General features: G+C 37.3%; 1 protein-coding gene across 5 annotated transcripts in view; it reads left to right on the forward strand.

Moving 5' to 3' along the window:
- The window catches only part of WWC2 (WW and C2 domain containing 2), a 106,472-nt gene that overhangs the window by 62,528 nt on the left and 29,151 nt on the right, over positions 1 to 14,793 (forward strand). For 4 of the 5 annotated variants that reach the window (XM_064511009.1, XM_026105158.2, XM_064511011.1 and 1 more), the window contains 6 exons: positions 152 to 281; positions 773 to 919; positions 1,907 to 1,980; positions 6,503 to 6,745; positions 11,597 to 11,686; positions 13,546 to 14,159. In XM_064511009.1, the coding sequence (XP_064367079.1) occupies positions 152 to 281; positions 773 to 919; positions 1,907 to 1,980; positions 6,503 to 6,745; positions 11,597 to 11,686; positions 13,546 to 14,159 (1,298 nt within the window). The remainder of the gene's footprint in view (positions 1 to 151; positions 282 to 772; positions 920 to 1,906; positions 1,981 to 6,502; positions 6,746 to 11,596; positions 11,687 to 13,545; positions 14,160 to 14,793) is intronic. The other variant, XM_064511010.1, reaches the window with a different exon arrangement.

Here is a 14,793-nt window from a genome sequence, read left to right on the forward strand (position 1 = left end):
CTTCACTGTCCCTTTTCCTCTTTGCATGGCCATTAAAACAGCTCTTATCTCCTTCCCTCTGTTCTCTAACTATGCTTCTGTCTGAAACAGAGCCGCAAAGATGTTAATTTTATTTTCTGTATCTAGTATTACAATTTTTCCCCCCCCACAGAATTGACCAAAAAATGTCTGGAGGCCAGAGTGGATATGAACTCTGTGAGGCCAAAGCCATTCTGAGTGAACTGAAGTCTATCAGAAAGGCCATAAGTTCAGGGGAGAGAGAAAAACAAGATCTCATGAAGGTATTTTGTGGGGTTGATGCAAGTTTTGTATGGTTTTGTTTTATCATAAGAAACTTTATTTATGCTAAATACTTGGCATTTTATATTTTTATTAGGGGAATCTCAAAACTCTTCATGAGTTTTCAATACTAAATCAGTATTGAAAGCAATTTTTAGATGGAGAAAGTGAAGCCTGTGACTTTCCTAACTCAAAAAGCCACTCAGTGACAGTCAGTTTGAGAGCAGAGATACCTAAACTTGTAGATAAGGTACAATGCATATGTTACCTTTATATTGTCACAGGTGTTGGTGTTCCTTAGTGTCACCTACCAACTGTTTGGTTGAAAGGATAGTTTGCTTAATGTAAACTGAAAACAGAATTTTTATGTTGGAGTCTTTTACGTAAACATTTTTTGAGAGAAACCGTTTGGCAGGCGTTGCTACTAGTGGCTGTAAGCACTGTAAAGTACCAAGCAGATGTAACACCACCACATTCTCTGTTTCCTGGACAGAGTCTTGCCAAGCTGAGAGAGAAGTTCAGTCTTGACCAGACCATTGGGAGATCTGAACCAGACTTGTGTTCAAGCTCTGTAAACTCTCAGCTGTCTTTGTCTAGACAAACTCTGGATGCAGGGTCTCAGACTGACATTTCTGGTGAGGTGAGCTTTTTTCATTTTGTCAAGTACAAAGAGAAACTGAATCACAATGCTGTAGTTAATGGAATTTGAATCAAATGCTTATTTACTGTTGTGGATAGGGGTATGTATGTGTATACATATACACACACACACATGTTTAGCTGAAAATTACCTACTATCAATTATCTGATTTTGCCCCTAAATTTTAAATCAAGATTCAGAGGATGTTTTTACATTTGACATGAAGCAGTTGTGGCAATCTGATCTAATCAAACAATTCCTCTGCAATAAAGATCAGTTTTTAAGTAGATAGTGGTTTTTGGTTAAGTTTGTAAGGTGCAACTGATCCTATAAACAGTATCTGAAATGAAGATGTTTTTAACTTGCAGAACAAAGATCTCAGAATTTAACTGTTTGATTTCATTTCAAGCAGCTAAAAACAGTTAATGGAACAACCTGATCAGTGGTCCATTAAAGCTTCTGTTTCACTGATCTATGTATTACAGTATATTTACAGCCACAGAAAGATGTGCTTATTTTGGGCACTCTCCTTTGAGTTTTGTGAGCTAAATTTATATGGAAGAGCTTGTACTGGGTTTTCCAAACAAAGAGATAAGCTTGTATGTGTTTTTAGCAATTTTATTGAAGTCTTGCTTTGAAATGCACTGACTTAATTCTAAATCCTGAGTTCGGTGGAGTTCAAGGGAGATCAAAATTTTGGGTGAAATCAATGCAAGACTTTGAAAATGCACTTGCTTTACTCTGATGGAATATAGGCGATTGGTAGTATGGTAGTTAAAAATAGATAAACTGTATTAGAAGAAAACATCACTGTGTTTTGTGCATACAAGTAGCTTCCTACCTTGATCTTTAAGAGTTAGCGAGTGTATGGCTGCAACCACATGTGTTTTTATTTTTTAAATAGTATTTTTTCTTTAGCCTGTGCATTTGCTTTGTATTGACTTAACAGTTTTACACGGTAATAAGGCTGATGTTTTTTCTCAACAGGTTGGAGCAAGAAGTAGATCAAATTTAGCTGAAAAGGTCAGACTAAGTCTTCAATATGAAGAGGCAAAAAGAAGGTAATAGGGTTAGTTGCTTTGTTAAATTATGGTCCGAGTTGGGAGGTTTCAGGTCTGTGCAGCACTAAAATTGTGCTTGCAGTGACATCTAGTGGACCGGTTCTCTGGATGAACTGTAGGTAATATTGCAAAATGTTTCTTCGGTACGCAGGAGATTTCTGGAGGAGTTGGTAGTTTTGAATAGTAGATTTTACATTTAATGCTAAATTTCATATGTTAAGAAATAAGATGCAGACAGTGACAAGTTCATGGCAGTTCCCAGTCTAAGGGAATGGAGTAAACTGGCTTTCCCCTGAAAGGCGTTGCCAAGCCATTTATGCCCATTTAAATCCTTATTTGGGATCATCATCTCAGCTTGTGCCACTGATAGCTCTTCAGAGATGAAGATGAGAGAAGAAATTAGAAACTGCCCCACTGATGAATATGGAATGCCTTTCAAATAAATTCTGTAGTGGTTGCTCCTGAAGGCAGTGCTGTTTTGGTGAATTACCACAGCACCAGAGAGTGGGCATCAGAAAGCAGAACATTCTGGGTTAGAATTACATGCCTGCTGATGCTCCAGAAGAACAGTGCAAGGAATAGTGCTACATAATTCTGAGAGAAGATTTTTCTCTATTAAAAAAAAAAAAAAAAAAGGCATGGATATATCTTTAGTATTAATGTATTAGCTGTGTTGTATTATTTTCTAATACTTTTCACAAAATTAGAAGATGTTTCAGCTGCTTAGAAACCTTATAACTTTTGCTATGAAGGCACTTTGAAATCTAAGGGAAATAGAAAATCTTGAAAGTTACTTTGCACCTGAAATTCCTTTTTTTACTTTAAAAAAAAAAAAAAAAAGAAAGAAAGAAAAAAGAAAAAAAAAGTGGGGGACAAAATAAAAATGCTTTTCCCCAGACAAAACTGTGCCTAAAATACCATTTACTCTGCAGTTTAAATATTTATTCAATTGGAATACTGTACCATGCTCAGCTGGAGAAAAGCAGGAAGAGAAAATTGCAGCTTATGAAGGCTTGCTTAACTTTAATTTTTGAAGGCAGGAGGCTGCATGACCAATATTTTTTATGCCTACTTCTAAATGTATACCCTCTTCGAATAGAGTAGTTGCTACCATCCTTACTGGTGGTAAAGCAATCTTTCATATCTTCATTATGGATCCTAAAACTTTATGATCTTATATAATCAATGCAATCAACAAAGAATGCTAAAGTTACTGTGTTTGTTCAGTATTGAACTTGCATGATTTTGGCTCCAAGTTGTCATGTAAATGATATTAATTGTCAGCTGGTGTTTTAGATGCATATAGATGGCACTTTTTTACAGAGAAAACTGATCTAAAAACAGACTGTTTTGACCATGTCCTGATACCTAGAAGTCCCATTGTCATGTTTTCTCTCTCATTTGTAGGGAAAAAAATATGCTGGCAGTAAGTCAGTTTACCACTCCTACCCAATATAAAGCACAGTGTTTGGAGTAGAGAGTACTGCAGCACAAGATCTTACCTTCTCACAAATTAGTCAAAATGGGTCAAAAATGCGGTAACGCATGTATTTACATGCCCAAGTATTTATTTTCTATAGCTTGTCAGTGGTGTTTCAAGGTTAAATTATTTTCTCTTAAGTGCTGTCTTAGTTTTTTCTGAGAAGTGACCAATAGTGAATATTCCTTTGAGCTTTAAGTAACAGTGTGAGATCCCTGGAAACATGCTGAAGAAGTCTTTAAAGAGTTGGAACGTGCTGGTTTCATCAGTGACTACAGGGTTACTTTAATGAAGTGTTCATATCCTGGAATAACGAGGAAAACATCCCAGTTTCCACATAAACTTCAATATCTAGTTACATGTCACCACCCCTCAAGAAAATTATTATGGCCATTATAATCATCGCTACAACGTAAGAAGTATGACTATCCTTTCTGAAATATTAAATGTGCAAATTCTTACTTGTTTTGTGTTAATAGAACTAAGAAAGAGAGGATCTTAAAAGTGAGCTTCTTTGTTTGAAAATTATCAGACAGTTTTGCATATTGCATATTTAATATTGCTTAGCCAGCAGAGTGTCTTGAAGAGATGGAGTATTGTCTGTAGGTATTCTTAGGATTTTGAGGAAAGTATTAAGTTGTGTGGCCCAAATTTGACATATTTAAGCAACATTAAAATTTATTGACTTTGACAAAATCAGATGCACACAAGGAAGTTGATGAATTTGATGTTTGTCAACTGTGCCAAATTCCCTGTGCTCCAGATTGAAATTGTTGCTTAGAGAGATGGGCGATAATGGTTTCCCAGTGTGGTGAAACCAATGTGCCTTAACCTTACCTTGAAAGAGTGAGAGTAGTTCAGTTTTCACGTCCATTTAGTCCTTTGCCTTTCTGAGGAGGCAGCCAATAGGTGCCAAATAGGGTGCCATGATAGCAGAGTCGTCTATAGCAGAGGGAGCAAAAGAACTGTCCAGAGACCACCATCCCATTCCACGAGCCATGGAGCAGCTGTCGGTAGCAGCTACTTGCAGAACAAAGTTAGCTAGAACCAGTGACCTGGAGATGAAAGTCTTAACATCTCATTATCCATCTGAAATTATCCAGTTGGTTTTCCTTTGAGTATTGCTCCTTGGAAGGACTGTTGAATATAAATGATAGATATAACAGCTGCAAAGTATGTTGAAATGCTTCATTTCGCTTCATCCTACCATTTGGTTATGGTAGCCCTGCTGATTGCATTTGCGTTTATTTTGCATTGTTGTTCTGTGAAAATATCCTGAGTCAAAGTAGGTTTTGTTGGGTGTATGGGTTTTTTCATTTTTTTAAGCTGCTGTTTTTTCATGGAATCAGAGATAGGAAGCAAATCTTATCTCTGTAAATAAAATGTTTTTCTCTCCTTAAGCTTCTAGTGTAAGCAATGGGATAGTTAGATTCAACATTAACTATTCTTAGCTTTGACCATAAATAAGTGCCTTGACGTACTGTAAAGTTAATAATCAAGTTGCTAAATAAGCATGATATTATTAGCTTTGTTAACCACAGAAAACAGACTGGAAGGAAGAAAAATATTTTCCCAGAAATTTGTCAGGACTACAGAAAGATTATACATACCAGATTATCCCTGTGTGTTTATGCAATGTGGCACTGGCCGTTACCTTGGGTAGTGTCTGGTAACATTGAAGTTGCACAGACTTGTATCAGCTGACAAGCTGACTTATGTGTATTTAATTATGGCAGTCATAAATAAATAAAAGTAACAGATCAGTTCCTCTTGCCCTAGATTGTCTAGGAACATCTTTGGTTTTTTTACTTTTCCTTTCTCTGCCTTTCTCCCAGCCTACAAGAAAAAGGCACACAAGACTAAGAACCTTTACTTGGTTCAAAGCTTGCATATCTTTATCTATGCAGCTAATTCAGGTGTGGCCAAGGTTGGAAGTGCCTGAAAGTTATCATTTGGCATATCATTAGATATGTGGCACTCGTTGTGGGAGTTTTTATGCTTTATATAGTTTCCAGTGGGCAATAAGTCTTTATTCCAAAGCCTGCAATTTTTAAGCTGCGCTGCAGAGACCAAAGACAGAATGATTATGGAGGCTGAATATTGGAAATAATCTTTCTAAGGAGGAATGAGTTACAGTGTAATAATGTAGGGAAGTTTCTGTTTCCATTGTATCTATATGTGTATCTATACTATATGTGTAGACAACTAAGTCTTGGCTCTCCTGAATTTTTAATCTGACATCTGCAATGGGAATGGCAATTGCACTGACACTTAAATTAATAATCACCTTTTCCTTTAGGCAGCCACTGTTGTATTATTTTTCTTTTAATCACATAGAAGAACCATGCTTTTGCCTCTTAAGATTTTCATTTGTACATGCCACCGAAGTAAGCGCCTTACGGTTGTGCTTGTTCTTTCACAAAGGTTGTGTACTGTTTTTAAGGAGCAATCGGCCTCGAACAGCTTAGGAGAAATAGATCATACCACTGAGTAAAGCAAAGTGCCACTACTGTGTTACCCTGACAGATCATTTCCACTAAGGCACTTATTAAAGTTGTGAGTTTTACTTAAACTAACCATCTGAACAAAAGGAGAAATGGATTTTTAATGCACAAGCTAAGTTGTATTCCGGTTGTTCTGCAACAAGCATATATTGCCGTTCATTTTCTATTCTGTTTTCTATTCTATGTTCATATTCTTCCATATATGAAACAGGTGAATTTAGAAAGGACACCAAGTTCATACTTCCAGAGTTTGGCAGAAATTTATTCACGGGGAAGAGAATGAAGTGCTTCTCAGAAATACTGTCTTCTGAGGTATCCAGGACAGAGAAAGGATTACACAGCCCGTTACTCTAGATAGATGGCCTTTCTGGCCAAGTGTGCATTCCTGTGAAGCAAAATTAAAGTAGGTAGCCTTAAGTAGAAAATGTTGTATCCTGATAAGCATCCTGATATCTTTCAAAATACTGCATCGGTTCTGTCTTTCCTGGGAATTGTATGATGTGCTGGGCTCAGACAAGTCTGGTATGTTTTATTTTAGCATGGCTAACTTAAAGATCGAACTGTCTAAGTTAGATAGTGAGGCCTGGCCTGGGGCACTGGACGTGGAAAAGGAAAAACTGATGTTAATCAATGAAAAAGAAGAGCTTCTAAAGGAACTCCAGTTTATTACACCACGCAAACGTACTCCAGATGAGCTAGAGCAGCTAGAAGCAGAAAGGAAGAGGCTTGAAGAAGAGCTGCTGTCTGTAAAAAGCACGCCTAGTCAAGCACTTGCTGAAAGGTAAGGAGTTGTGTTTTGCTAATATTAAATGCTTCTTTCTGCAATCTGACCTTTGTACTCATTACAGACCCTGAACTATGCCTTGATGGGCTGTTTTCCTTCAGTAACCAGTCTATGTAGATCTTAATTAAATTTGTTATTAGTTTGCTGGGCAGTAACAAATTCTTCTGTACTGTGAGAGAATGCGCACACCCTGTATGTGCTCTGCAATATCAGTTGCTCTGCGTTTGTTACCAGCATGAAAATGCCTGTGACAGATGTTAAATAACTGAGGAATGTCAGCATACCGGCAGGAGGGCAATACATCATTCACTAGTTTCTGATAATAGCTGTCAACTATTTGAACTCAGGTTACAAAGATTATCTTGATTGTTGCAACATCTGAAACCTTTCATTGTGAGTTTTTACATACAAAAAATGCAACCAAAAGAAAAAAATGTTTCAAATGTTTCAGAGGAAAAGCATAATTGCTGCAAAACCTTCCTAACTTGCTGCTTCCTGACTAATAACTGAAGCAGCTCCCACAATAAACATAACCAGGTATGGCGTTTGAGAAAATCAAAGGAGTTTGTCACAAATAGACTTTTTATCAACTGCAGATGGAAATAAATTTATGAGAACTTCACACTGGATAGAAAAATGCAATAAAAACAAAAATGTAGTTGTGTGTATCAGTGTAGTGTGCTTTACAGAAGTAATACAATTGGCATTATAACACTTTCCTATTTCCCTCTGATAGTAAAGGCCTGCTCTTGCTCCAGTTTCACCAAATTCATTTAGTGGCAGTAAAGTTGGGTCATTGTAGCTGAGCAGTGAGGAGATTTTTTTTGCTGTTGACAAAATATGTGTGTCCAGATTAGATGTGATTTTTAAACACATTTGTACACTTTCTACTATTTTAAACTGCAGAAGTTGAGAATCCAAAAATGTTTTAGAAGAAGAGCTGTGTCCTTGCGAAACTATATTTTTACAGGAGAAAATACCGATCTGTGTTAGCAATATCTAAATTACCATGGATCCATTGCTTTCTGACTTCCATTAATAAAAGGAGAAGGGATCAATAATGAAATCATGTTCACAAATTAAATGTTTAAATATTTTGGTTATATGCCATTGTAGGTTATAGCTAAATCTTCACTCATGCTGTAAATAGCTGATGTCTTAGTCTTGTGTTTTGCATTTGCATGTTCAGTGCTGAAGAAAATTCAGCACCTGACCTTTTTTCCATACATGTCAGATCCCAAATTTAAGAGTACAACGGGCAAGTAAAATTGTCTTCCAATGTCAAGATGAAATGAGACAGCAGGGTTTTTTTCCTTGTTTAGCAACATAGCTACTTATTTCACTTTTTAGATTTTTTTCCCCTAATTTCTTTCAACTTTTCTCCTTTGATTTGCATCCTGTAACTGAAAAAGTGAAATATTCGTCTTTTTCTGAAGGTGCTGAAAGTTTTTTGTATCATACTCTGCTTGTTGAGGCAGTATTTTTGGTACCTTCTGGTTTGGGGAAGTTTGGGGGGGGTTTGTTTTGTTTTGTTTTACCATTCTGGTGAATCCCTACCTGAAACTCTTGGATATTAAAACTGTTTCTCCCTTGATGACTTAAGAGTAAGCTAATTCTTTTCACACCAAGCCTATTTTTCTTTCTCGTGTGTCTGCTATAAGACAATTTTTTTTTTTTAAGAAGAACTCAGATGAAAATTTTCCTGAAATGTTAACTTGAGAAAAGGATACAGTTAATTTTATCAGATCAAACATCAACATTTTATTTCCTGGAGATGAGAAAGATTCTCCTCTCCCTTATCAGTGAAGCAGCCACAACATCTTATCTTCCAAGAGCTGCACTGTTGTTGTATTACTATTTTCTTTCATGAAGTTTCATGGATACCATAGGTTTCCAGTATTTTCACAGGTACCGATAATGAAGCAACTCTGTAGAAAGCTATGGATTTTATCAGAGCTTGATGTGACGAGTTTAAAAAAAAGAAGAAGAAGAAGAAGAAGAAGAAATGGAAGACTTGCTTTGACTTAAAAACATTATCAGTGTAGCCCAGGGTTATTTGGGAGTAGGCTGCTGAAATTGCCACTAGTAATGTACTCAGAGTCAATTTACAAAAGGAGGGTATAAATCGTAACATATCAACTTCAAAAAGCAGAGGAAGGGCACAGGCTGACTGCTTTAAGAAGCCTTCCAGTGACTGTACAGAAATATCCAGATTGTGCAACTGTTGAAAGCTAGTTGCTGCTTTCTTGCCTCTTTGCATTCATGTCAGGGAGATTCCCTTATTCTTTAGTCCTTGGCAAAGTCTTCTAGGTAATCACTGGTATTTAAACAGATGCATGGTTTTACTACTACTTATTTATTTTGCTGTGGCCTGCAAAATTGGCCCCTACTGTCATAAGCAAACATGTCCACATGACAAGTTTGCATTGAAAGAAGGTGAGGTAAGTGCTCTTTAACTTCTAATACATTTAATTTTTTTTAAGATGATGTTAGCCACTCTCAGCAAGGTTACAATTTATGATCAAAGCTGGACAAAGATAACTCACGTTCGAGTCACTGCAGCAATAAGAGATTAATTCAGATAGGAGGAATGCAAATGGGAGAGTGACAGAGGCCCATGTCAGAATAGACAACATGGCGGTGGTTTGGGTGTTTATCTGGTCTTGGGATATTAAAGTTTCCTGCTTATCCTATAAAGAAGAAAGGTTCTTTGCTTTAAGGTTTTGAATTTAGCTTGATGTAGGATGGAAAAAAATGATTTAAATGTCAGAATTTGTCGTAGGATAGTAAAATTATTTCTTGCATATCTTGGATCTTCCAGGAGTGATTTTTAACCAAACTAACTTGTATTTGTGACTCATGACTAAAATAGTTTTAGAATTTACATACAGGAATTAATATTACTTTTTAAATTACTAGTAGATGAGATTGCATCCAGCAAAATTTCTTTTATCCAGGGAATAAATTGAAATAACAGAGAAAAACAAACTTTTCCTTGTGTCAAAGTGGGGGGACCCTTTTAGCTTAACGGTACAAATTAAGTAGAACAAATATAGGCATCTGTGTTGAGGACTTCTGTCAGAGAAGAGGTTTCTTAGTCCCTTAATTTTCTCTTGCCTTTTGCCCTGGTAGTGAAACACATGCTCCAACTTTTGTGCCCCTTCCTTGGAGATAAGGTCATAGCTCACTTGAAAAGACTCAAAAAAAAAAAAAAAAAAAATTAGCAAAGAGCACTGTTGCTTGAGAAAAGCAGGCTAGATTAGGCTTTGAAAGAAGGCAAAAGGCATTGAAAAATCGTTAGAAAAGGTGGGGAAAAGCATCTGATAGCAGAGATGCACATAATTCTTAGTTCGGAAGCCTGTATATATGTCTGAGCAAGGAGTTAAATATTCTGTATTCTTTTAACCATCTTAGCAGGTGTTGGCAGATGAACACATTACTGCAGTGTAAGAGCATATGCAGTGTAGGCAGTGGAGCAGAAGTTCACACCCTGGCTGACCTCAGGGTAACTTATTCACCTTCGCATAACCCATATTTGCTTGCTGAATAAGCATGGATGTAAGCAAGTGCTTTTCATGCTTTGCTGAATTGAGGACTTGATGTCTTTTTACTGGTATTTGGCACTGAGTGAGTGAATTCTGGGAACTCTCTAGAGTGTTTCATTTGGTTTGCATAAAAAAGCAAGGGTTGTTGGGGTTTTTTTTAATTTATTTTTATTTGTAATGTTCTCTGCATTTGAATTTCTATTTAGACATCATTGAGATAACAGAAAAGCCAAAGAAATGGGTTCTGAGCATGAATCTCAAATCTTAAAAAAAAAAAAAAAAAAAGAAAAGTAGTGATTTTTGGCCCTCAGATTAGTTGCTTGAGAACTTGTTACATGTATCACTTGACTGAGCAAGGGTAAAAGGGTTAGAGGGGAATGTGCTAATCCACAACTATGGGAGGGTTTTAGTTAAATTCACAGAGGGAAAGCAATATATTTGCTGTTGTAAATGGAGTGATAAAAGGGAATTATAATAGGAAAGATCAGTGTAAAGATTAGTGAATCCTTACTGTTCACAGTCATCCAAAATGAACGGGAGAGTTCCACCATTTGTGTTTGTAGAGCTAGGCTGGATAATGGTGCAGAAGGGAATAACCATACTTTGGCAGAAAAGTGAACCTTGAAAATGAGCATTACGATGCTGTGTGGCTCTGTGGTGATGACAAAGTTGTTTGGGATGTAGAAATCTTTGTCGAGGACTCTTAGACACCTCCTGTCATCTCAGATCCTTACACTTGCCCTCTGCTTTGTTTCTTTACACTTCATCTCCATGCAAAGACTCAGAAATTCAAAGGGAGTGTTTTGATTTTAACTTTCCTGCAGTGCTCCCCCAGTTCATGTGTTATCAGAACTAATATAGGAATTAGTGTTCTTGTTTTCTGTCTGAAACTATATTTAGTGAGTAGCCAGTGTATAACATTGCTTTTTAAAATGATAGTAGAGCAGATCTTATTTTCCTGAAGGTACAGCCATTTCCTCACTGCTCATCTGTTGCTCTTTTATTGTGTGCATTTTTCATTTGGTACAGTGTAACTATACCAACATTTTATTTGCTTTTATGACCATTAAGTTTGTTATGGCACTTAGTATTCTGCAGTTAAAGTCACTGCTGAAGTTGTTAGGATTTTGCGATAGGATTCAGAGCTAGCACAGTCTCTTTAATTTTGGCAGTAGAGAACCACATGAAAAAAAGAAGGATCTTCACTTTGTTTCCATCTTATGTAAAGTATTTTGCCACACATACCTAGTCTGTTGACTATTTTGTAATGCTTTCTTATGCTTACATACACCTCTATTTCCAGATTGAAATTGGAAGAGCGAAGAAAAGAGTTGGTACAGAAACTTGAAGAAACTACGAAGTTAACTACTTATTTGCATTCACAACTTAGGAGGTGAGGCTGCACCGCATAATGTAAAACCTGTTTTCAGCTGCAGTTTAGTAGACCTGGATGTCTAAACTTCATTCTTAGATTTTTTTTGTTAGCTAGAGGCCAAACAAAATTTGTTTAATATTGAAGTAATAAAATGTAAGTGTAATAGCTTCAAGCATTTTGTTTCCATGCAAACCCGGTGTACCTTCATAATTTCAGTAAGTACACAAGAATGGATTTTTTGAATGAGTTTTATGATTAAGCAGGGAGGCATATTATCTTGCCTCAGTGTAAATAAATAAAAAAAAAAATCAAAGTATCTAATTGGTCAGGTCCCCCAAATACTGTCATTGAGGGGAAAAAATGGTTTCTTGGACATTGTTTAAAATGTGTTATTAGAACTGTAGCTTTTATTTGGTGTAATAACTGGAGAGGCCCAATGAATACATGTATGCATGTAAATATTTGTGTGATTCTAGTTTTATTCTTCAACCATTGACTTTTGCTTTCTGCAAATAGAAAATACTCTCAGCAGAATCTTTTTCCTGACAGTCATTGTTTTAAAATCTGACTTTTGTGAATGAAATTCATAGCGATAACAAAATAGTATTCCATTACAGAGACTGTGAACTCATACTCTTTGCTTTGATGGGAATTGTGATGTTTAATGATGCATGTAGCTGATCCTAGGGAAGAGTTTTTCCCACTCATGGACAATATCCTGGGCTACAAAATCATCTGTCCACTATGCTTATTTAGCAAATGCAGCTGAATTTGGTCAAACTCCTTACATGTCCCAGTAGATACACCCTTCAGAAAGCTGCCTTAATATTTAAGTATTCTCTTAGAAATCAAAATGGAGCTTTAAGAGGAAAAATGTTTTTAAACACTGTATAAAGGCGCTCTCTCAATAAGCCATACCATTTTATCCTTGGGATCTAGGCTGGTGAAGCTATTTCAAACACCACAGCCAGATCTTGTGAAGTACATCTTGATTGGTGATTAGGTGGGGAAAGAGTCTCTTAAATCCTTTTTTAAGGATTTTGTGCTCTTGTTTGTGCTTGTGGGTCTCTTTGTCCAGTCAAAAGCAGTTTTCTAGCCCAGTGGCAAGATTATCAAAGCTGGTAGCTCTGTTACTGTTCAGTAACACCTCTTACATGTTTAAAAGGGGCTGTCTCGAATTATTTTTCTTGACAGTTTTTCCCAGCAGAGTCCTCCTGAGCCAAGGCAGTGACACTTGGTTTCTCTGATGAGCAGCCTGGCAGGGCTGCTCATCTTCACTTATTAACAGGAGAAGGCTGCATGTCGTGGCCTTTGCCGTCCTTACATAATTGGATTTTCTGTGCATGTAGCGTGTGTGTTGTCTTATACATGTGAAGTAGTTCTGCCACAAGTCGCCTGCTTCTAGCTGCCATCTTTCGCAGGCGCTTGGGCAGATGGCCAGCTGCATAAATTGCTTAAGGTGTGGCAGTCCTCTCCTGCCTTCAGCTGCTTCCTGGAGACCCCATTCCCATCCCATTGGCCCCATGAGTGCTCACACGAGGGTGGAGCAGGTCATTGAGGAAACATTGCAGCTGAGAGAAGGCTGCTGTTGCTGCCAGACCAATTTGTCAAATCTGCAGCCTCCTCCAGAAGAAAGGGTCTTTGGGAACTGGCCATAAGCTGGATAAATTGCTCTGATGGTCTGAGCCCTGGGCACCCTGACCTAAACCAATATGATTGCTTTAAAAAAAGTAATGCCCCAAATAACATTTAATATTAAGAAATTGTTACAGTGCAGCTTCCAGTCAATCTTACCTCTTTTTGTACTCTTCGGTGCTGGTGATCAAGTCTGGTTTAATTTAGTAACATTGGTGTGTGTGTTTGTGCTTTCTTTGCAGCCTTTCAGCTAGTACGTTATCTGTGTCTTCAGGGAGCAGTTTGGGATCTCTGGCATCTAGCCGGGGATCTCTGAACACGTCAAGCAGAGGGTCGCTAAACTCACTCAGCTCTACGGATCTCTATTATAACCAAGGCGATCAAATAACAGATCTGGACTATCAGTATAAACTTGACTTCATATTGCAAGAAAAAAGTGGTTACATTCCTTCGGGGCCTATCACTACTATTCATGAAAATGAAGTGGTCAGTTCCCATGGGAGACTGGGTTACAGTGACTCTCCTTCAGCTTCAGACCATCCAAAATTGACTGAACCTCCCAAATCTGTGACATCACTGTCTTCAAGATCCTCACTGTCTTCCTTGTCCCCCCCAGGCTCCCCTTTGGTTTTGGAAGGTGCATTTTCAATGTCAGCTCAAAATTCCCCTCTGCATCACCTCACTACAGACTTTGAAGATTGTGACCTTTCAGGTGATTTTGCAGGCATTAGTCTCTGTGAGAACCAAATGTTATTGGACTCTGATGCCAGAGCAGGATCTGAGATTCCTACAGATGATAAAGATCTTACTGAAAGCATTAGGCAAGCTCTGCCTTCTCTACATGAAGGAAGTGCAGGTAATAAAAAATTGTAGTATCAAAGGTATACATAAAGTGAAAATTTTAAACTAACAGCTGGCTTACGAACAAAGAGATCCTACTTGTACAACTGAAGAATAGCATGAATGACATAATTTGCCTTTGTGGGCAGTCAGTAATTCTGAGGGACAGCATGTAACTTCTAGTTTTGGGTCCTCAGAGATATGCTCATCCCAATTCCATTTAGATTTGTTCCATAGCTGTCTCAGAAGGAAACCTTATTTACAGACTTTCTTATCATGAAAAGTTAACTAAGAAAAACCTGAAGAAGCCATGGAGGAGATTCATGGTGTCCCTATATATTGTTAGGGCATATCGGCAAAGTGCAGAAATATCCTGTGGTTTTTTTGAGTAGCTAGAAATCAGAAATCAAATTTCTCACTGAAGAATAAGTTACAAATTGGCATCCTCAGTATTGGAGATTTCTGGACTTACAGTTAGGACTTTTATATTTGTAGGTAATTATTTGAACCTGCTGTCACTGAAACATCTGCAGCTCATTTTCAGTGTAAGTTGAGAAAGACAAATGAATTACCACATTCCATGCAGTACAGTGAGAGTCTATACCCGTTTTTAGTGTAGATTTTAGAGCTTTTAGCTTTTTATCCATCTG

This window comes from Dromaius novaehollandiae, chromosome 4, assembly GCF_036370855.1.
Source record: "Dromaius novaehollandiae isolate bDroNov1 chromosome 4, bDroNov1.hap1, whole genome shotgun sequence".
NCBI lineage: Eukaryota > Metazoa > Chordata > Aves > Casuariiformes > Dromaiidae > Dromaius > Dromaius novaehollandiae.